Consider the following 23375-nt stretch of genomic DNA (forward strand, 5'->3'; position numbering starts at 1 on the left):
AATTGGGTGGTATGCCTTCTTATGCATGGAGAAGTATATGGTTTTCCTAAGACCCCTCAGAGCATGTTTAACGTGGAGGATTGGTGATGGTGCTTTTGTTAAAATCTGTCAGGTTGATAACTCCAACATTTTATGCAGTCCAATTATCTAGAAATACCTCAGCGAGAAACCAAGTGACATCCTTAGCCTGCCAGTGAGCATGCAATCTCACACAACACCTGATAACAGCCAGAATCTAACAACAGGCAAGGAATATAGTAGTTGTATTCTATCAATTTTGTGCTCTCTCCAAATATTCTGCATTCCTTCCTATTGTTCTGTAAAGATATTTGTATATATGGATACACATACAGTCAATGAGAATCACCACTTCTCAGCCAAAAATTGTCATAAACTATCCTAGGAATTATCCCCCATTTTTTTGGATGAGCTTGGGGCTTATGAGATTCATCTTCTTTCTTACTAAAAAAAAATTCAAGGCCAGAATTTCAACTGCTATAACTAGCTAGAGTAAATTACACATATCTTATCAATATTTTCAAAGAAATATATATTCTAGGGATCAAGTAGCAGAATAAACTTTATGAATCAATATACAGCAAGTACCAACACAACCTATCATCAACCTAAAACGCCAGTACTTCTAAAGCGGGGATGCTACCTTTTATAGACTGCTGCAAGGTCACCATAAACCTGTCATTAACCTTCATTGTTAAAAAGAAAAAAAAAAAAATCCAGCTCAAGTGCCAGAGAGAGAGCGAGAGAGAGAGAGAATTTAGATCACATTTAGTGGATAATAGAGTGAGCTGCTCAGGCTTCCAACGCACTGAAATTAAACCTCTGTGCGCTAGGAGGCCTGAAACAGTGACAATCACTCAATTTCAGTCTCATGCTCAAGTAAAGCTGACTTGTTGAAGGCCTGAAGGAAGCCATCGCTACATCCTCGAGATATTGCCAATATCTTGAAATTTTGTTGACCCTTTGTCATGGTAATTTTAACTGAATAGTATGAGACTGGTGAACATAAAAAAACACTACTTTGTTATGAATTTTACGATGAAAGTTTGAGTTATGAATTTTAGTCTTTTTAGTTAAAGTATGGTAGACTTCCACTTGCAGAGCAAACAAATTGTTTAATTCTTTTTGCTTGGTAAGATCTGAACGAAGTTACCAAAAAAAAAAATCTGTAATCAAAATAATTTACACACCAAAAAAAAAAAAAAAATCTGCATCAATAAAAAAATTTACAAAATAAAAATGAGAAGCATGTAAAATATGTTTTTTTTTTTGTACGGCGGAACAGAGGCAGGGAGGAGGTGGGGAGTAAGAATTCATTTTGACCTGGCATAATGGGAAAGATCAAGAAATGAGAAGCAAGACTGCACCACAAGTCTCTACGCACTTCATGAAACAATGAAGATGCCAGCCTGCAGGTTCCAAAACAAAATACCTGAGATGTCCAATAGAAAAGGCTAAATGTCTTAATTCCTTTAATAACATTCACAATTGCTGACTAGCATAGGCAGTTGTGTACCTCTTTCACTATAAATTTGTCTATGAAACTCAGTGATGGCAGCAGCCATTCTGAAAAGTAGAGCGAGTGATTTTGATCATTGCTTACAGGGAGATGATCATCTGGAAGCAGTAAAAACAACATAAATACATGGTTGAGGATAAAGAAAGTTAATGGCTAATATTGCTATTAAAACAATCAGTAAGGCAAAATTCGTTATAATTTCCATCACAAAGAAAATTCTGAACCTGATGCTCGTAGAAGTATCCTGTGTGTAACAAAAGTCTGCAAAGATTCAAGATACAAGCAAGCACTCAGTACAGCTTTAACACGGAATGAACACCATAACAATTTCAAGAGAAAAGTGCTTGTGGAAAGTTTTTAATATAGCAATAATATACTTTAATATGTTCCATGCCCACCTCAGTACATCATGCAACAAAGACATTCAATTAAGAAAGTGTAATCAATTATACTTTTTTTCTAATCTCCACAAGATATATCCACAACAGTTATATGCAACAAAACCACATTTAAGGTAACTAATGAACAATCCCCATTAATATGAGGCATAACTTCATCTTAGATAACTAACAAACAAAAGCCAAGTTTGGCTATCTTCATCTTGAAACACAAGTTTCAATTATGGCATGCTGCAATGGGTAAAATATGCAATAACATATGGGAAATAGTTGAATACTAACTTCTCTGGGAATATGCTGGTGAAATATATTATTATCAAGCAACTAATCATGAAACATTACCTGCCAGATAGAAGGCATATACTCACGGTATGGAAGTTGCTGAGAAGTAATCCTCCCGCTTCTACAATTTGAGGTATCAGGTTTTCTTAAATTCCTGTTAACATATTGCGCAATAGATCAAGAACCTAAAGTAGACTAGGGACTTGCAAAGCAAAAGCTGCCTTTTCTATCATTGAAGTAAGAATAACACTTTTTCCACTTGGTCCTTGTAAGGTTTAGTATGAGCAATAGCCAATATCAAGGAACATATTTAATCTGTCAAGAGAAAGAGTTGGTAAAATTTCCTGCATCTCTTTTTCTTTCTTTCTTCCATTTAAGAAACAATCAAGAACTCATCAAGAATCCTAATCAAATGCAGAATTTCTAAAAATCATGCATCAAGCACGATGTGAGAGTGTTGGTAAGTAGATCCATTGCCTTCCCCGTCATGCACTTGAAAGACAGGGTTGGTCGCTAGTCCTTTAGTTATTGGGTATTTCACAGGATGGTAGTTGAGTTGTAGCTTAGGAAAGGGCAATATCGTAAGCATCAGATTAGTGTCGGAAGGAATGATACAAACTTGCTCCTGATGAATTGCCAGTTCAGAATCTGATGGTTGGCCTTTCAGGGACTTACCATTTGGCATCATTCATAGCATATATATCCCCCAAAATGGTTGCTTTTGTAGCTATGACAAGCATGGGATGCAGCACTAGAAGCTTTCTAATCTCCTGAACTACAGTTTCTGACACAGTCTGCAGAGAATGGCTTTTCCTACAACCCAAACAATTAAATCATTGAGATAAGGTATAATCTGAGAATGATCTGACTCCCCAAATAAAAAGTTAATCCAATAACTGTCAAATTTCTCAGCATACATAGAGAAACTAACAATAATCAAAAGTTGAATGCATGTATGTGAGGAAGATTACCAATTAGGACATTAGAGGAACAGAAAACCTAGAGCAAAAATTAATATACTAGATCACACAAATCCAGTATATGAAAAACAACTTATTTGAACTCTCCCCTATTTTGGCTAAGTTCGTATTATATACCAATCTTAAGAACAAGATTGTGGCAGAAAAGAGCTATGCTCAACTTTGCATCAATTATATTTGGGTGTATTTGGAAGCTTGGATTTGGCCCTGAACTGGGTCTTGGATTTGGAATTGGAAGGCCCAATGCCAAATCCATTGTCTGGATCTTTATATTGGCCTTGGAATTGGCTTCAAGATCCAGTTTCAAATGCCCTAAGCCATTAGTCTGATTTCACAACAAAATTAAAAATTTGTAATTCCAAACCTCAGTTGGAGACCCTTCCCCCTCTCAAAGCCAGCAGCGACTTCAAACGCCACCAATACCCCCAACGAAGGTGGGAATACTTCAATTAACTAGCAATAATTCTATAAGAAAGAAAAAACAATGACCTCACTCAATGTGTAAAACATAACTATGCTATGTACACAATTCAAAGTCCCTCAATTGTATCTGTTATACTGTTACCTATTATTACCCCCTACTGGCATGAATGTTGAGGCACGATCTATCCAATGAAAAGCTCCAATGCTGTTAAGAAAGGCATCCACATTCAGATATTGACAATTAAATTACATCAACCTATTTCAACTTCAATTGTGCTAAAACGAAAATTAATTCATAATGCATATCATGCTATGGGAAAGAAACATCACAGAAACATTGTAAGTTTTAAAAGATTCAAATATTCATATATTTGAAGCATGGAAATGTAAAATGTGTATCAGCACTTTTCATATCTAAGTGTAAAGAGAGAATCCTACATCTAAACCAGAAAACCATCCTTGATCACTTTTCAAAGGAAATTCTATTATGATTCTAATCCATACATGTTCTTAATCACATTACAAATATTAAAAAATAATAATAAGGTGCAAAATTTGGTTATTCTTAAGTAATCTATCAGGCCTAGCTCTACCATAGTGAACAGGCTCCATTTGTTTCATGTAAATAACTTCCTGCTAAAAACTATGTCCAGTACAATACATCTTGTTATCTACCAGTTCTCTTATGTTTGGCATGCACAGAAAATTTTCTATATTCTCGTTATTTTCAGTGATTGGAATCAATTTCAAACAGGTCAGAATCATATTAGGTGGTAAGGATGTGACAGTGGGTGATCAGAGGGTTAGGCAATAACTTGAAGGGGTTTGGTTGGGCAATCAACCTAGCAACTAGGGAAATCAGCCAAGATCAATGATATGACTAGTGAATGGAGTAGGGCAATTCGAAATGATTGGAGGAGCAGCTGGTGACCAATTGGGGGTTGTTGGTGATTGGCAAGGAACCGGTTGACAATTGACAAGGAGAAGATGCCCCTCTCACACTCACTCTACACTTTCTTATCTAAGGTTACACCCTAGTTTAGTGGCGCCAATCATTTATAGAAAACCAGTCACTTGTCAAAGAATTAAAACCCCTAATCATGGAGATATCTACAAAAAGATGACAGCCAATTTCCTGGTAACTGGAAGCCATAAGCACATAGAATAAGATAAATCTATGATTAGGCCAATTGATGGCCAAAAGCAAAGAAAGGAAAGTTATGAAGCACAACAAGATACAATGTGATAGGAATGGTTGATTGGGCATGTTTTGAGACAGTAAGGATACAATGTCATGTAAATATATGAAGAGTGTTTATTGATAATATTATAGCATTGATCATGACAATAACAATAATAAAAATGATCATGACAATAATTATGAAGAAAAAAAAAATGCTCATATTAATGGCCTAAACCAATAATGCCAAAAAGGCTAAAGATAATCAAGCATAACATAAAGTACAAAGTTGAGTAAAAAGTAATATGAACCCCAAAAGGAAAAAGAATTGGTAAAGCCATTAAGAAATTCCTAGAAAAACAATTTGGAAACATAAAACTCCATATTACAAGACAAACCTGTCGATCATGAGCATATGAACACTAGTACCATGTGCTTCTTCTTCCTTCTGAATCCGATAGTGCAATGTCTTTTATCCAAAAATTAAAAGAATCAAATATATAATATCTTCCACAACTAATATAAGCTTTAGCAAGGAAAAGATAACAAAGTATGGACAAAATTAATGCACCAGCTTTAACAAGGAATTTGAGCAAATAAACCTAATTTATGGAATAAATGATTGTTAGGACACCAAAATGCATTGAGATTAGTTGGGTTATTAAAGAAAACTTTGTTCATGGATGGACATATGAAGTGATACCCGCCATTGTTGGCATAGTTGATAATGCTTGAGAATAAGCCGTGTGAACCCCCCAACCCCCTTTCTCAAAGCAAAATACATAAATAAGTTCCATATGGTAGAACTTATTGCATTCAATAGAATTCCACATTATCAAGTTATAGGCAAGTTTGTTCCAGTTATTGCATATCAAGTAACAAAAGCTAGTTCTGTACTTTTCTATTTGATGAAATTAAAAATACTATTGGATGCCATAAGGCACTCTAACAATTGTGATACTTGGAGAAACACAAAGAATTGTCATTAGTCTCCTAGAAAGTGTTGCAGAGGTGGTGCATTGCCATCATAAGATCATGTCACAAGATGTTAATACCTGTAACAAGCACAAGAACTCAACACAGTTGGTTGTATAAGTTCTAGTTTGCCCATTAATAAGTTCTCAGTGATGACACATTTTAATTAAAGAATATCACTAATGCTTATTTCCATGAGATGGTAACGAGCTATGATAAGTGGAAATTTATGCTTCAATTTGCCATTTAAGCTAGTGGAAGAGATATGATTCTGACCCCATCAAATAGCAGCAACTTTGGAGATTACAAAATACCCAATAACAGAAAAGGATGTGGTGCTAATACACATTAATTTTCCTATAAAAAAAAAAAAAAACCAAGAAGTAACTGTTTCAGCAGTTCACTCAATACTTGGAGGCAGGTCAAGAAGTCTAAAGAATAATCACAAATGACATGGTTCCTAAAAAATTAAGCTTCCCACATATATGAATTTCAACACATCTTTTATGCAAGTTTTGCTAGATGCCACTTTTATCCACATCAGAGGCATTTGACAATAATTCTCCTTGATCATTTTCCTCTAATTTTTTCTCCTTTTTTTGCATTTCTTTTTTTTTAAAAAAAAAAAAAAAAAAAAACTAGAGCACATTTATTCCCTCCTCTTGGGATGCCTTATCCTTCTCCTCTATGCCCACCATTCATAAGAATAAAGTTGTGTTTCTTCTCAATGGATTTTTCGTTTTTAAAGGAAAAGGAATTATTACATGGGTATCTTGGTGAGCAAATGATAAGTGACCAAGTTTTTGTCAACTCGAGCAGGCTCCAGAAAAGAAATATGTAGATTCAGTATGATTTGATATTCCCACATTAACTCTAAATTCTAGCAGTACATAACAAGTAGATCGTTGTAATTGTAGTTTCTTAAGCAGGTAATTTTTTACTTCCACGTGAAGTAACTGTTGGTAGTTATTATTGAAATTATTATGTAGTGATGTATACTTTGCCTCGAAATAAAGCAAGAATTCTTGTGGGAGCAAGCTTTTATGATTAACTCTTACTTTTTAGGAAGAGCATTGTTTTGCACTTTACATCTCCTCAACTATGTGGGTCTGGTCTTTCCCTTTTCTCTTGCATCTACTTCCCCTTTTTTTCCTGACTTGTAATGGCTTCAAAAGCAACTTACATTTTAAGGTAAAACCCATACTATAGAATAACACCAACATGAAAAAACAGAAAATAAATTAGAGATAAAATGGATACTTTAGATTTTTTTTATTAGAATAAGCACTTACAGAGAGAGAGGAAAAAAAAACTCCTCACCTTGAGAGTGGCAAGAAATTCAAAACTATCATAACATCGGGCATACAAGAATCGTCTCATACACAAAACATATAATTCCTCATCATAAGCTGGTCTCCTTTTTTTATCATTGTTCCATAAGTCAAAATCCATCTTCTCCGAATCTATTTTCATTGATCCTACAAAATTCAAACCAAACTATAACAAATTTAAAGCTTAACTTGCTCAAACTTCCAAACAAACAAAGATATGGAAAGATAAGATTTGTTATTGGACGAAAGAAAATCATATCAGGATTCCTACAACACACACAATAGTAGCTACAGCCCTTTTCCATGGCTGCATCAACACATCATATAAACTTCGGCCCCCAATGCCTTCCCTTCCCATATGAATAATTGGCTAGCATTGTACTCTCATTCTCAGTATGGAGAACAATAAACAAATAAACCATTTATTTCATCTGGTCTTGCACAAAAAAGTGACGTGGTAATGAAAGGTATCATTAACCCCTTCTCTAAAGCTCTTGCTTTCAGTTTCCAGTTCGTATATGATTGCAAAAGCATAGAGCATAGGTTTGACCTATAGTGTTTGGTCTTTGAGTTGGAGAACCTTTTCTTTGTCATTTATCCAATGACAAAGTTGTCCTCCAAATTGGGTTTTAAGAAATTCTTCCAGCCCAACATGCTCTAAGAATATAAGTCAGTTTAATAAGCTGGCTTGGAGAAATTTCCTAAAACCCAGTTCCTGCTTAAGATAAACTAAATGAGCTATAAAAGAAGGGATAAAGTGTAACAGCACGTCAGTGACCACATGTAAGGTTTCTCTTTCAGACAAAGTGTCAAACAGTTATCACGAGTGAAAGAATCGGACACTATATCCAGCGATACCAGTTGAGTAACAAATTATGCAGCCAATAAGCCTAACTGTGAGACTCTCTTAGCGACGCATAGACTTAGATTTTGATCAAAAAACAAAGGAATGTTGCACGGATTCTTACCAATAGATTCCCCAATTATTCGATGCTTTAGCATTTCTGAAAAGCGCAAAATATCAAATCGACAGTCCAAGTCAAGGAACACAACCAAGTGGTCCGAGCCTCCATAGTGCACCCCATTCCACTCTTTAGGAAGAACACAGCTCACTGCAGCCTACACATATTCAATTATGGGGTACGGGGTAATCGTGTTAATTGAATTAAGGCTCCCTTTGTTTCTACGTAAATCGTTTTCTGTAAAATATCTTCAGCATTTTTCAATGTTTGGATACACTTAGAAAATTTCAACTTTCAAATTTTAATAGATGAAATATGGGGAATTATGTTTGGTACCTGAATCAGGACGTGGGTTTTGGAAGAAGGAGAGGGCCCGACAAGCTCAACCACGTTACCGACGCGTAGAGGAACCCTATGAAGCGGCGGAAGAAGCAAGAAGGGGCGCGCTGTTAGGACTCTAGCGAGCATCTCTTTGGCGCTCTCGTCCCCATCGATCCACCCTTTGGGGCTGCCCACCACCTGCTCCATTTTTCACTTCAAACTGCTTACGGACGCCTTTGGGCGGGAGGATACCCACTCCGAGGTAAATCACTAAAGCCAAATCGCACATTCTATAATATATATATATAGTGCTAAAAAAAATTGGTAAAACTTAAGTTAATTTCATGAACTTTCAACCACGTACTCTCAATTTTAATGTATTAAACTTTTAATTTATTGTAATGGTACCAATTTATTAGGTTTTTTAAAAAAAAATGATGTCAAAATTTCCAAAATATACATGCTCTTTTATAAAAGTAATATAAAAATTGTTAAACACCACTTACCCCATGTAGTTTAACTACTTTATTTTTACCCATTTATGTTTTATTTTGTATCAAGTATGGTGTCTTACTCATTACTAAAAGAAGAGAGAGTATCTTCATCTAACTTCCATTCATAAATTGACGGAAATCTACATAAATACTCTTAAAAGCTCAACAGGTGCCCTTAAAAATTAAAAATATTAAAAAAAGAAATTGGAAAAAAGGGTGGCTGGTTTGAGGTAGCTTAACAGCCATAACCCACCCCAATGTCCCTTCAAACCACCTCCAACTTGCAAAATGAGGCTAGGTGATTGAAACCACCTTCAACAGCCTCGAGAGTGGCTTAACCCACCTCGCTTGTCCTTAACCTTGTTTTTTTTTTTTTTTTTTAAGAGTTTAGGTTTTTTAGGGGTGGCTAAACTACCCATAAAGGCTATTGGGTGGTTGAGACACCCCTAAAGGGCTTAAACCCTGTAAATTAAATTTGGAGGGTTATCTTTGGCCACCTCAGGCCAAACTAAGGTGGCAAAGCTATCCCAAGGCTGTTGGGAATGGTTTTGGTTATCCCATTTTGTAAGTTGGGGGTGATTCGACCACCCTCAAACTCGTTAGGGGTGGTTGGACCCCTTAAGGCAAATTAGGAGTGGAGGGTTGCTGACCACTTTCATTTTGTCTATTTTCAAAAAATGTTTTTAATAATAATAATATTTTTTTAAAAAAAAAAAAATAGGGACACATATTGAGTTGTTAAAGGTATTGATGTAGATTTTCATCAAATTGGACAAAAATACTATATCTAATTTTAGTCATAAGCGAGGTACTATATGCAATACAAAATGAAGCTTAAGTGGGTAAAAATAAAAGAATTAAACCACATGGGCAAAAATGTTGTTAACCCTAAAAAAATCACAAATAGTTAGACGTGAGTATTTTTGTAAATTATATTAAACCTAACTAACACCTAAATATTTATAATTTTTTTTTTTTTTAAAAAAAAGAGATATTTTGGTAATTTTGACGTCCCTCAATTAAGATTTAACAAAAAAAAAATCTAATGAATTAGTGACATTTTAAAAAATTAAAAGTTCAATAGATTAAATTAAAAGATTTCAACCTTAGAAGAGTAATTGTAAAAGTTTTAAAAGAATTCAAGAAAATTATGTGAATTTTTTTTTAAAAATCGTTAACTTATGTTGGGAAATGAAAAGAAAGAATGATTTGTAAAGATTGATTTCATGTTTTTAAAAGGGGCTCAAATAATATGTATCCTTCCCGTTGTTATTTGCATTTTTCAAAAAAGGGAAAATTATAGTTTAAAGCTGATAATGTTTTTTAATTCGAACACCAAAGTTTTAATTTGCTCATCCGAATTTTATTTTTTAATTTTTTATAAAAAATAATTAAATAAATAAAAATGATGGGCAATATGGAAAGTTTTTGATATAATTGATCAAATTGTAAAATTTTAAAATTTTGAATAAGTAAATTGCAAAAATTAAAACTTTAGTGTTTGAATTGAAAGCTGTTAACTCTGAGAGGCGACCCGTAATTTTCCCTTCCAAAAAAAGAAAAATCTCCACTCGATCCTCTGTATCCTGAATTTCCCTCCATACCGCGCTTCTCGTTTTCCACTTTTCCCTCCCAAAAGTTTCTTGGGCTTGGGAACGCACCATCGCTACGCATATATCTTCTATAATGCTCATTATTTTGGCCCAATTCGGTGAGAAAGTAAATTAAATCGAAAAAAGAAAAGAAACGATGGCTTCTGGTTCCTCCAGAACCCTGATGGATTTCTTCAAACCAGCAGCATCTGCCAAGCGCATCAAACTCTCATCCTCATCACCCGATTCAGCGCTTTGTAAATCGATCAAAACCCATTGCCAGTCCGAGTCTCAGTCCCACACCCACCTCAGCTCCGAAGACGATACCTCCCCCAACAATGCCCAACAAAAAGCCCGCATGGAACTCAACAGATCGCTCGCCAAAGCCAAACTCAATCTCAAAATCTGCTCCCAAAACGTCTCCAAGGCCAAAGGTAAGCTCTGCTTATTCTTCTTCTTCTGGTTGTTGTTGTTGGCATTCTGACGAATAGTGATGGGATAACTGTGGATTTGGCAACAAGTGAAGGTGAAGGAGATCATGTGAAATTGTCGGAGCTGTTGGTGGAGGGGACGTGGTTGAGAGCGCTTCCGGGAGAGCTTCAGAAGCCCTATGCTCTGAACCTCTGCAAGTTTCTCCAAAACGAGATGTGCTCTAGCACAAGCGTGCCCATATACCCGCCTCCTCATTTGATCTTCAATGCTCTCAACTCTACACCTTTCGACGCTGTCAAGGCTGTTATTCTTGGACAGGACCCTTATCATGGACCTGGCCAAGCTATGGGCCTTTCCTTCTCTGTCCCTGAGGGAGTGAAGCTCCCTTCTAGTTTGCTTAACATTTTTAAGGAACTGCACGAAGATCTTGGCTGTTCAGTCCCGTCTCATGGGAATCTACAGAAGTGGACTGTACAGGTATGGACCGCAACATTCTCAGGAAAAGGGAGCTTCCCATTTCTCAATTCTAATAAAGTTTCTTTTTTAGGAATGGAGTTGAGGAAAAAGTTCTTAAAATGAAGTACGTTTTTTAGCCCTATTCGGCTGCCCATTGAAAGTTTTTTGACAGTTGGGACCTTGTGCTGAATGTGTTATGTGCTCCTCCAATTCATTATGAGTAGCAATATATATTATTTCTATGTGCAAAACTGATTTTATGCTTGTGGAATTATTTGAAATATATTTCTGCAGTAGCCTCTTTTCTAATATGTTATTGTCTGACATTTATTTTACTGTGTTCTAGGGTGTTCTATTGCTCAATGCTGTTCTCACTGGTAGGGCTCCTCATTTCTCTAAACTCCTAATGAATTTTATTGTCATATTATTGTTAGATCTACTAGGTTTCCTCTCTGAACATTGTTATAATGTTAAGTTGTATGATGGTTTGGGAGCATGATTGAGGCAGTTCTTCGAAAGCTCTATGCAACAAATGGTAACTGATAATAATGTTTATATTCCAAAAGCAGTTACCCTATGAAAAATTGGTGTCTTGGTGTTTGCTTTCATTTCCATTAATTAGATGCAATTGAAATTGGTCGTAGTGCTGCACTTATTGAAAGCAAATCTTTGTGCAAAAATGTTTTTATAATTTTAATTGGCAAAATTGGTTACTTGCAAACAATGCTAGGCAAAATTTCTTCACTGTTTGCCACGGCCATCTAATTTGAATTTTTGGGATTTGTCCTACATTAGGTTGTTCAGAAAAATTCACATATATCCTAGTATGAGTTTGACTATTTTTCTTTTATTTTTTGCAATACAATTTTGTGATCAAAACCTTTGTTACTCAATATATTGCTTTTAGGGCTGCAAATATATATATTTGGGGGCGGGTCTTTCTTCTTCTCTCTCTTTTCAGCCTTTCTGTTTTTGTATCCAGTTAGGAATCATCAGGCTAACTCTCATGCAAAGAAAGGATGGGAGCAATTTACTGATGCTGTTATTAACACAATTTCACAAAAGAAGGAAGGAGTCGTTTTTCTCCTATGGGGGAACTCTGCTCAAGAAAAATCCAGGTACTACCATTTGGCAGGCCTAGTTGCATATGAAATAGAATTTTCTGAAGAAGACATAACAAAAGAAAAAGTACTGCTCTCCCTCTCCCTCTCTCTTGTCATTCACACTCGTGCCCATCCACACACAGATGGGCTTGAGTACATATGGAGAAATTTCAAACTAAACATGTGAATTATTTGTTTATTATTCAATCACCCAAGATAAATTCTGTTTTCATTCTCTTGATAAATAAGTTCAGAAGAACTTGGGTTCTGTCTTTTGAGAGTTTAGTTTCCTAGGATTTGGGGTGGGAGGTGGGAGGCAGGGTGGATTTTGTTACTGCACCTTTTAATTAAAAATGTACAGGTTGATTGATAAGAGTAAGCATCACATTCTCAAAGCAGCACATCCTTCTGGTTTGTCTGCACACAGGGGTTTTTTTGGCTGCAGGTATGTTTAATTCCATGAAGCATGCGATTAATTCTCTCCATTTTTTAAATTTCAGAAATATAGCAGGAATGCCTTGTCTACTAGATTCTTTTATATATTATTTCGGTCTGGATTGAAGTGATAAGTGTATAACATATTTGTCTGGAATGTAATTTTTGGAATTAACCATATAGAAGTTTTGGCATCAAATGTCCTAAAAAATGCAAATAACATTAAGTTACTTAAGTCAAACCAACAGCTCCGTATATAATCTCGCGATTGTTTGATTTGGCTAGAAAAAGTTTCAAGTGTATTCTTCCAGGTCTTAGTAATAATCTCAATTCTGCACCTTCTTAATGTTTCGTGAATATTATTACTAAGTAGGGTTGTAGATAGTAGTCAAGGACTCAAGGCAATTCTCACCTTGAACATTTATTTTTAGAGCCTAGATATTATTGTCCAAAAGAACCTATTAACTTTTATAGCATGCCAGACTCTTCAAAAAGAAAGAAAGAAGGTTAAGCCATGTGTCAATAAGAACTAAACTTCATTTACATGCTGATTCAGAGAAGAACTACACCTATGATAGAATTTAAGGACTATACTATGTGGTCGACCGACGAATTGAAGAGGAGATTCATAACACCAAGGCTATTATGCAAATTAATAATACAAAATTTCCTACTATTGGCAAGCATGACCTTGAATTTATCCACACTTTTTAACTGTATAACACTTCTTGCAATACAATTTTATCTAGTTATCCAGAGGGTATCTATATCTGTTGCATGGGCAAGAAAGAAGTGTGTTATGGTACTCAATTTTTCTTGATGTGGACAGGCATTTTTCTCGCACCAACCAGCTTCTGGAGGAAATGGGTATTGCCCCCATAGATTGGCAACTTTGACTTAGATGAACAGCTTCTATCCTAACTTCATTTTTGTGTTTGCCAAAATCTCTTCTGAGATTTAAGACAAGTTCTGGATCTTCTTTCATATGTAAATCCATTTCCCTACTAAAGATTCTTTCAACAATGGTTCTGATGCAGCAGAATGTCTGCTATGGTTTTTGTATTGTGTCTGTTATGGTTTTTGTATTGTCCAATAGCAGCACACGACCAAAAATGTTTGCCTATTTCTGAATTCCATTTGCTCTACAATGCTGATGGAGAATCCCTCTTGCAATGCAATTATGATAGGGAAAGTTGCAATTCCATTCATTTCCTTTCGGTTTCAGCACACTACATTTCTGTGTTATTTATTTTTATTGCATTTAATTTTCAATTTTTATTTTTATTTTTATTTTTGCCTATCTTGAAAAATAGATTAGATTAACAAATGTGTATTACATACAAATTACATGAGATCTTAAGGGAGATCTCTTATTTTCTACTTTTTGATCATTTTCATTTGAATATTTGAATAAAACATTAGTCTAAAACCTCCATGAACAACTAACAACAGTACAATTAAATCCCCTATTTCTTTAGTTTTACTATCAAAAGGTTTACTTGAAGGACACTAATTTTTTTATAAAAGGGTTAAAAGTGAACTGCATAGGAGTAATAAAAGAAAAAAAAAAAGTAAGCCTTTGTTTTTCCAAGTAATTTGAAGAAGGCAAAAGAACGTGACTCATTAGTTCCAAGTAATTTGAAGAAGGCAAAAGAACGTGACTCATTAGTGGCCAATTCAAAAATAGATCGGTAAAGATTCATTCTATTTTCAATTGGAAATTTAATTCATTACGTCATTATATGGTTGGTCATATAGTTGGGTGTGAGATACGAACTTTCAATTTTATTAATATTAGCTGTCTTGAGTTTTATTGATGTCTCAAAAAAGTTGCGTCATGTTATGACTTAGTTGGACTTTAAAGGTCGCATGTGATTCTCATCATTTAAGCTATTTTTGTGCAGTTTCCTGTGGGTAGACCTTATTATGATCGGAGAGTGATTATCTCAATTTTAAATGAAATGGAGAGGAGTCGGTCCTTCTTTCTACCAGGATAGAATGGTCTAAAAAAAGTGAAATGACCATTCTATCCTTATAAAATAAGGGACTAGCTAGAGGATCCAGGTCCATTATGATCACGCCCAGTTAAAAAAATTGGTTGGTGTTTCCGCTTGCCTTTTTTAATATATTTTTTAAAAAAAGTAAACAAAAATTTTTACTATTAAAATTTAGGGGAAACTTCACTAAGGACCCCAAACTTTCACCCGTTTTGAAATACCCCCCCTGAACTTCAAAATCTCTCAATTTAGTCCCCTGAACTTTCAATTGCTCTCAATTTGGACACTTCCGTTAATTTTAGCCGTTAAAAATTCAAAAAAAGACCAAAATATCCCTGATTTTTGTTTTTTTTTTTTAAATAAAAAAACGTTTTAGAAGTTGGAATTTTATACAAAAGCCAGGGGTATAAACGTCATGTGACGTTTAAAATCTAACGGAGGGGTCCAAATTGAAAGCAATCAAAAGTTTAGGGGACTAAATTGAGAGATTTTAAAGTTCAGGGGGGTATTTTAAAACGAGTGGAAGTTTGGGGGTCCTCAGTGAAATTTCTCCCAAAATTTAAAATAAATAGCCTGAGTGTACACCTCCAGGTTTGGAGTAGCCTTACGTCCCCATCACAAAGAGTCAAAAGCAAGCATCGTGTGCATGTAAGGCTTGCATTGAGCAGAAAGTAACGCCAAAACGAAGGGGGTCCTAGTTATTATTGTCTGCTTCCGCATATAAATTACGAATCGCTACTCTAATTGATGGCCGATGGTTTCTCCCTCCCCACCTATTCTATCCAAAACCAGCACCCCCCGCTTCTCATTTCGCTCTGCCTCGCCACACCACCAGGTTCTCTCTCTTCTCTCTCTCAATTGTCCTTCATTTACATTAACATCAGCTAAGATTGTCTGTATCAACGATTACATTATTACAGATAGATCAGTGATAAGTTTTCTGAAGTTTGAAACTACTTAATCCATGATCTATCATGAAAATTTCGGTTAATCAACCTCAAGATGCCCCAGATAAATGGGTAAGTCTGAGCAATTATCACATACTTTTTGGCATTTAATCATAACTATATTATTTTCACTGCACAGCTTACACGTTACACAATACACATCATGCTTGCCAACCCTCTTGTTTAATTTGTCTTATCAGTCTTTGAGCTAAAGGGGGTTTTCCCTCTTGAAGATGACTATTAATTAGATGACTAAAATTAGCTATTTTTTATTGGCTTAAACTTTTGAAATAAAAGCAGCGGTTTAAGATGGTATTAGAGTAAAAATCTTGAATTTGAATTTTGTTCCCGTTGTGTTCACGGTTATTTCAATTAAATATTTTGTGTCGGTCTTCGCTTATTAAAAGAGAGATTGAGCTTGCAAGTGAAAAAAATGTTAAACTATTAATTAAATTATTAAATAAATTATTTTTTATTATTTTAAGCTTTGGGGATAAATGGTGATTTAATAAGACTCTAATTTCAAGATTGGTTCTAGCTGTTTGGCAGAAAGGATGTACAAAGTGCACTATACTAGCATCTGCGATCTGACAAACTAGGAGGATGAGAATCATGAGATAGCTTAATCACCTTCCCAACTTAATTTTTTTGTTATCTTGGGTTCTTGGCAAAAAAAAAAACAAAGAAAACTCTAGTAAAGTTGATGAAGTGGTTGTATAAAACTCACGTGGGTGGGGCAGTTTGCTTATTTTAAGTCCAAAACAATGAAAATCTTGTGTTGCAAATTTTAATTTTGTCAGCAGTCTGGTTATTTCAAGTTCAAAAGAATGAAAATCTTGCATTGTAAATTTTTATTTTTTTTAGCTATGGCAGGAACTTATATCGTAAGGTTTCAGCTTTGGGTTTATCTTATGTTATTATAATTTATGTGTCTAATTATATGCGCTGTTAGATATACTTATGGCCTTCTCTCAGAAGATTCTCACAAAAGTTTAGAATGATTTTATGATTTTCAGGATATGATGAACACTGTATCAAGCCACCATTGTAATTGCTCGCTAGGATTTCAGGAACATCTTATCAAAGGAAGATTTAGTAAAACTCCATGTCCAGGATATTCTGGTCCATATCCTCCTTCAAGAGGATTGGAAAAACTAGTTTTTACCCAAGGCCAATGCCTTGCTCGTAGATATTATCAAGGTGTTAGGAAATTCAGGCCTGCCTTCTCCAGTATGGTGGATGATGGCATGGATCCAGATAACTCAAAAGATGGGAATAATGAAGAAGAATCTACAAAAGGCGAAACTGGAGGAGTATGTTCACATTGTCTTTTCTTTTCCTTTCCCCCTTTTCTGTATAATTCATGCTTTGAAAATGACAATAAATAAAAACCATGGATAGACTCTGGTTTTTCAATTGCGTTTCAGATTCTGGGTTCATCACAATGTGGTTGTCAGAATCTATTACTGTATGAATAGATTAACAATTAAATGTGCGATGAGGCTTCATAGTTTCTCTCTCTCTTTTTTGTTTATTTATTTTTATTTTTTTACTCTAAAAAACACCAATAATGTTAACTGTTTGAAGCCTTTATTAATTATTTATTTTTTGAAAAATGTGTTTGGCATCAACAGTCCTCTGCTATTTCGGCTCTCTGTTAACTGGCTGCTTTATCTTTTCTTCATCGTCCAGGTACTGGTTGCAAGTATTAGCACTTTAACAAGGAGTTAGATCATCAAACAGTAAAATGCTACATCCAACTTTGGAGTGGGCAAGCATTTGAGTGCACTGATTGATGAACTAGCTTCAGGTTTTGTTTAATAATTGCGGGATTGGAAAACTAATTGTGCCCTTCTTGATGTATTTTCTAGATGAACTGTAATTTTGTTTTGTTTTAAACATTTAGTTTCTTCGTCAACTACATTTCTTTTGAGCCACTTGGCTCTAACTAGCTGCACACAGATGGCCTAAATGAAATATAGCATCTATAAGATTATTTTTGGTATAAGTAAATTCTTGTTGGATAAGGAATCTCTCCATTTTCTTTTGAAATTAACAGAGATTAATTCATAGTGAAGATTAAAATTTCACAATCTCAAGGCATACAAAGCTCTACGTTATTTAAGATCTTATCATTAGTTACCCTCCCTTCAAACAATATCTTCGATGGGATGAGATTCCAAATGACATGGCTGTAGGTACACCTTAGATCATAACCATGAATTGGCCTTTGTACATTTCAAAGAAAATGGAGAGGCTCCTAATCCATTCTTGTCTTGCTTGCTAATATAGTCAACATCACATTCCCTAATATCTGTGGTAAAGCTTTATTTGTCGTTTTTCAAACCTATGCATAGTTATAAATGGAAGAATCAAATATTTCTAACTAAACATTCTTTTTGTTTACATTTTTCAGGTGAACAGTGAAATACTTCGGGAGAATCTTGAAAGAATAGTTGGAACAGATGATTCGACCTTTAGTGGGATAGACCTTGCAATCCTTATTAGGAACAAGTATGGGAGGTCTTATGATGTTCAACTGATAAAGAAGGTATGTTTGTTGCACTACAAGCATAGCTATAGTATATACTTCGGTTTTTTTTTTTTTTTTTTTAAACGTAATTTATTGAGAAACAGGTTGGAATTATTGGGAATATGTAATCCATTTTGCTTGACATAATTTTTTTTTCTTTGTGGACCTGATATTCTAATGTCTTTTCATCATAATTATTATTGCAAATGTCAGGTTAGCAATTGGATAGCTTATTCTTTTTTTTTGGTCATCAACTTGGTGACAATTGTGATTTCTATCTTATGCTACCAATATATATATTAAAATGCCCTTAGGTGGATAAATGTGTTATCTGTGCTCTCACCTCCCACTTGATCTTGGCACTGTTATGTTTATCGTTTTATTAAAATAAAATTTCTAGCTTTCTTGTTTTTCTTCTTCTAGTCTCTTGTATACTTCTCGTGTATTTGGGTTGCACCTTTTGCACTTTTTAATAAATTTGCGATTACTTATAATTAAAATAGAATAGTCATTTGCAAACTTCATCTAGTGTGAGAAGAAGAGTATTTAAGTTTCTTCTTTAAAACTTGTTCGGTTGCATGGGCATTGAAATGCCCTAACTGTCTTTATTATTCCTTTTTTATTATTTTATTTTTATTTTTTTACCAATGTTTGCAAGATGATTGCATTAAATGAACTTATATCGTTACCTTGGCTCTTTAACTTTTGAGTTTCTTTGATTTGGTACCATGTTCTTATTTGTAGATAACCACCCTAAGATCTGTGAATATTCATCATAAGATCTGTATTGAAATTGTACATTATAATCTTTTGGGGATTTTTTGACATATGTTGGCCATGATACTGTAACTTTCCCGCTTGAAAAAATAGTCTTGCTGTTCTATGTTCCTATTACCCCTAGATGATTATTTTCAACCTTTTTTTTTGGCATTTCACATGTTACTTTTGCTTGACCTTCTCTAGGAGTTCATGGGAAAAAGCTTTCTTGCTTTGAATGTGATGTGGAAGTACGCGGAGCAGGTATGCAAATTCTTGTGCTACAAAATCTATGCTTATTAAATGAACTAGAGTAACATCATTATCACTTAATTCAAGTTTCAGAAATGCATAGAACATCAGATTTTTGGAGAAAGACGAGCTTCACAAAACTTGTTTCATAGGCGATTCAGATTTCTTATATTTATTTTTTGACCAATTTGGAAGAGGTGGTTTCAGTTGAATTAAATTCAAGAAGAGTATGTATGTTTATCTTAAACTTGCATACTGCATATAAATATGAACATGAACCTCCAATAAAATGATATTTAAACTTGTTTCATAGGCGATTCAGATTTCTTATGCTTATTTTTTGACCAATTTGGAAGAGATGTTTTCAGCTGAATTAAATTCAAGAAGAGTATGGATGTTTATCTTAAACTTGCATACTGCATATAAATATGAACATGAACCTCCAATAAAATGATGTTCAACCATCTTACTGGAGCTCAGCAAAGAAGATACCAAAAAAAGAAAAAGAAAAAGAAAAAAAGAAGGAAAAAGAAAGTAGAAGCCACATCATTACTGTTAGTAGTGTGTCTCTGCAATTGGGTTGTCAATGAAATGATAGCCAAATCGGTAAAGGAATTGTCATCCTTTTTTTTTTTTTTTTTTTTAACTACTCATATGTGGAAGGGAAGCTGCTAAAAAGGATGCCTATAGAGAGAGTCAATTGTAATTTTCTCTAGATTTCCTTTTTGTTGATGAGTTTCTAATACAGTTGCATATTACTGTTTCTTCCCAGTCAGCCCATTTTTGTTGCCATTCTATGGGTCATCCTTACACATACAAGTCCAAATCTCTGACTTTAGTTTGAAAGTTGTGAGTTTCAATAATTCAAGTTAACATAGTTAATCAAGTTATTGGCACCAACCATATGATCCATAGCACAACTGCTTGAATGTTTAGAGGTTATTTATTCCTCCTTGGGCAAGTTTCAATTACCTTGTTCTTTTAGAGATCGTTTCCGCTGACTGAAGAAGAGTATCTACTGAGGCTTGATGATGTGGCAAACACATTGAGATGCTGGGGAGCTGTCTCACATATTCGAAACAGCCTAGCTAAGTTGAAAGAGCGGCCTCGGATTGGAAAGGTAAAAATATGGTCCATTCATTTCTATATATTCATTGTTCATTTAAAGCCTCAATGCTTGGTTTAGGCAAATTAGTCTACTGAAGTGTTTTTCTCAAAATTTAGCCTCAAAAGTCCTAAATTAGAAGCTAGCAAGTTGTGTAGAGAAAGCAAGAGATAAGACTGATGCTTTTCTTCACCATATTATCACTGCATTTATTTAGGCCTCACACCCCATACTCCCTGCTTCAAACGCACCTCTATATTTATTTAGACCAAGCTATGAACTAGTAGATTGGTATATATTTTAGGCATTTTCAGTATAGGAGAAAGGTACACTCAAAAAGAATGTGTGCTGTAGCTCCCACTAAAAACATATGAGTTTTATCCTACAGAATATATGAAATTGGACAGAGCTTAATGGGAGGCGGAAAAGAGTCACTTGCTTTGTTAGAATATAATCCTTACCATAAATGAGGATTAGATTACCCTAAATGAAGGGATTTGATTAGGAGTAAAATGAGATTGGATTACCCTAAATAAAGGGATTTGATTAGGGAAATGAAAGAGGAAAAGGGGGACAAGGATTTTACGGATTCGGTGTTAAAACGCCTACGTCCACCATTAGGGTAAAGCCCTATAGGACTACATTGTACTCTTATTGATTGATTATGATTGTATACATGGCCCTATTTATAGAGCTTACAAATGATTTGAATTTATACAAATCTAATCTAATCCTAATCGAATCCCTTCATTTAGGATAACTAATTCTCATTTATGATATGGATTTCTATCCTTATTATATACTCTAACATGCTTGATATGAAATTGTCCAAGATTTTGTTGATTACTCATTTAATTTGTCTACATTGTCATTTGCTGCAGGCAGTAAGCATTTTTATAGACATGGATGAGTCTGGAGGCCGAGCAGATGAATGGATCTACAAGTAGATTAACTCAAAAGGAGAGAATGTTTATGTCGAGGGAGGAACCATACCCACCAACACAACACCCTTGGCCATCATCTGAAATCAATTGTTTGGTGGCAAAATGTTTCTGACAGCGGCAGGGCACAAGGAAGATTGGTGCCTTGTGCTTCCAATTTGTTTATTATTCCATATATACACCATGGTTGGCGGCATATGAAGCCTCCGTAGATTCTATCATACATGTAAGAGGATGCTCTCATCTTTTGATCTATGCACTTTTTACCTCACTCCATGTAAATATACAAGTTTGTTACGATGTACAAGGTAAGACACATACACACATAGAGGAGAGATCTTTGACAGCTCCCCTTTCTAATGTAATGTTATGTTTAGCACCCGTCCATGCAAATTAAGAAATAAATTACAACTGCATTATCTCCTCCCCTACCCTAGTTTAAATCCTAAAAGAAGTTTTTATGTTGCAAAATGTTATATACCTCATTTTTTATTTCAAAATGTTGACGTAACGATTCCAACAACCTCTTGATTATCATTTTTTAATAAGAATTGATCCAAAAGTTGGTTGAGATTATCACCTAAGTATTGTTAGATAATTTTATGCTAAAAATAGGATTTTTAACATTTTTCTGCCCAAAGAAAACCAAAGACATAATTATTTCACAGGAATGTGATCCTCTCTATTTCACTTTAAATGGAGAGAAATTCATTTTATAATTAAGATTTTGTTTTGATGCATTTAACAACATCAACGTACATGATGCAATATATACACCATTAGACCTGTATGATTGATATGGACCATAATTGGTAGAGTTTAGCAGTGATGGCAGGTTGGCAGCAAAGCCTATTAAGTGATTCCAGTAATCTACATCTCTAAGAGAAGATCTACGATTCTACATATTGTCTGGTTATGAATTTACTATGCAACAGAAAAAATATAAACAGAAAACAGAAAATATTTTTGCATTTGTGTGGGTGTACATATCTGCGATTGTGAGCGTCCATTAAGACGAGACATTTAGACTTAAGAAAACATTTTACATCGAAACAAACATAGCCCAGTAAATATAGGAAGGTCTGTCTTGAGTTAGTGTGCTAGGAGACTTTATGGGAATAAAATTATATATAAATAAATAATGAAAGAATACCGCAATAAAGACAATTACCATACCCGGCCACAAGTGATCACCAACTGAGATGGAGAAACACTTTATGGGACTATATTGTCGGTTACTCGCTTGTTTAGATTTTGCGAAAAATATTCTACTCTTGAATAATTTTAAAAAAAAATTTATTTATAAAAAACATTACAATTATGCTTTTGCATGATCTTCATAGCTTTCACATTTGCACCACGCATGATCTCCAACTCCAATTTCTTCCGTGATTGGGCTTTCTCATTTGCATTTTTCTTGGCACGCATGATCTCCAATTTCTTTTGTGCTTTGGCTCTCATTAGTGTATATGGTTCAATTAATATCCACAAAATAATTATAATAATACTTAATTTAATAAAAATTAAAAATTAAAAATTAAAAAATGCTTTGCCGATTAGACCTAATATTTTCAAGTTTGCTTCGCAGTTGGATCCAGATTTGCTCTGCTGAGTGCTGCCCCCTCAACCAGGGGGCTGATGAATCCCTGCAATACCTCTTTTTGAGTTGTCCATTTGCTAGGATTATGTGACATTATTTGGTCCTTGGGTATTAATTGCAGGTAATGAAAGATTTGAGAAATTTTAGGCAATAAGGATACTTGGAGGAATTTTGGGCATTTTAAAATAAATTTCTCATATTATTTCATTAATTTGCTGCTATTTTTATTTTTATTATTATTATTTTTGCATGTCCACACAAGAGAAGGGAGAGGGGGGATTCGAACTAGTGACCTCCGCTTCATGAGACGTGGTTTACAATTGAGCTACCCCGTGGGGACAAA

The 23375-nt window shown here is 34.7% G+C and overlaps 3 protein-coding genes across 7 annotated transcripts; 2 read left to right on the forward strand and 1 right to left on the reverse strand.

Annotated features, from left to right (window-relative positions):
* Positions 1–526: 526 nt before the first annotated feature.
* LOC132179354 (DNA repair protein XRCC2 homolog) lies at positions 527–8646 on the reverse strand. 4 transcript variants are annotated; one of them, XR_009439914.1, is made up of 11 exons: positions 8405–8646; positions 8075–8225; positions 7096–7253; positions 5199–5269; positions 3763–3825; positions 2893–3030; positions 2278–2371; positions 1762–1798; positions 1535–1635; positions 1342–1427; positions 527–674 (listed from the first exon to the last, which is right to left on the reverse strand). XR_009439914.1 is itself a non-coding variant. In XM_059592058.1 (11 exons), the coding sequence occupies exons 1-11, from the start codon at positions 8594–8596 to the stop codon at positions 683–685; spliced, it is 1125 nt and encodes a 374-aa protein (XP_059448041.1). In that variant the 5' UTR covers positions 8597–8646; the 3' UTR covers positions 527–682. The 4 variants fall into 4 exon arrangements, 2 of the variants coding, with proteins under 2 accessions (XP_059448041.1, XP_059448040.1); XR_009439913.1 differs by having other exon boundaries at positions 527–693; XM_059592058.1 differs by having other exon boundaries at positions 527–693; positions 1342–1450.
* Positions 8647–10457: 1811 nt separating this feature from the next.
* Positions 10458–14105, forward strand: LOC132177707 (uracil-DNA glycosylase, mitochondrial). Its single transcript, XM_059590137.1, has 6 exons — positions 10458–10909; positions 11002–11384; positions 11710–11740; positions 12346–12481; positions 12828–12911; positions 13731–14105. Exons 1-6 carry the CDS (start codon positions 10633–10635, stop codon positions 13795–13797), a joined length of 978 nt encoding a protein of 325 aa, XP_059446120.1. The 5' UTR covers positions 10458–10632; the 3' UTR covers positions 13798–14105.
* Positions 14106–15625: 1520 nt separating this feature from the next.
* Positions 15626–21856, forward strand: LOC132179172 (uncharacterized). Of its 2 annotated transcripts, XM_059591826.1 has the most exons (7): positions 15656–15733; positions 15819–15917; positions 16862–17158; positions 18262–18396; positions 19342–19398; positions 20372–20506; positions 21373–21856. In XM_059591826.1, the coding sequence occupies exons 2-7, from the start codon at positions 15873–15875 to the stop codon at positions 21436–21438; spliced, it is 735 nt and encodes a 244-aa protein (XP_059447809.1). In that variant the 5' UTR covers positions 15656–15733; positions 15819–15872; the 3' UTR covers positions 21439–21856. The 2 variants fall into 2 exon arrangements, with proteins under 2 accessions (XP_059447808.1, XP_059447809.1); XM_059591825.1 differs by lacking the exon at positions 15819–15917 and having other exon boundaries at positions 15626–15733.
* The last annotated feature ends 1519 nt before the right edge of the window (positions 21857–23375 follow it).

Source organism: Corylus avellana, chromosome ca4, assembly GCF_901000735.1.
Source record: "Corylus avellana chromosome ca4, CavTom2PMs-1.0".
Lineage (NCBI taxonomy): Eukaryota > Viridiplantae > Streptophyta > Magnoliopsida > Fagales > Betulaceae > Corylus > Corylus avellana.

Coding starts and splice junctions, on each gene's coding strand:
- LOC132179354 (XM_059592057.1), bottom strand. CDS start 8,596: ATGGAGCAGGTGGTGGGCAGCCCCAAAGGGTGGATCGATGGGGACGAG. Junction 8,226..8,404: donor AAACCCACGTCCTGATTCAG/GTACCAAACATA, acceptor GAATATGTGTAG/GCTGCAGTGAGCTGTGTTCT. Junction 2,372..2,892: donor GCTATGAATGATGCCAAATG/GTAAGTCCCTGA, acceptor ATATGTTAACAG/GAATTTAAGAAAACCTGATA.
- LOC132177707 (XM_059590137.1), top strand. CDS start 10,633: ATGGCTTCTGGTTCCTCCAGAACCCTGATGGATTTCTTCAAACCAGCA. Junction 10,910..11,001: donor AAACGTCTCCAAGGCCAAAG/GTAAGCTCTGCT, acceptor CAACAAGTGAAG/GTGAAGGAGATCATGTGAAA. Junction 11,385..11,709: donor TACAGAAGTGGACTGTACAG/GTATGGACCGCA, acceptor ACTGTGTTCTAG/GGTGTTCTATTGCTCAATGC.
- LOC132179172 (XM_059591825.1), top strand. CDS start 15,653: ATGGTTTCTCCCTCCCCACCTATTCTATCCAAAACCAGCACCCCCCGC. Junction 15,734..16,861: donor CTGCCTCGCCACACCACCAG/GTTCTCTCTCTT, acceptor TATGATTTTCAG/GATATGATGAACACTGTATC. Junction 17,159..18,261: donor CAAAAGGCGAAACTGGAGGA/GTATGTTCACAT, acceptor TACATTTTTCAG/GTGAACAGTGAAATACTTCG.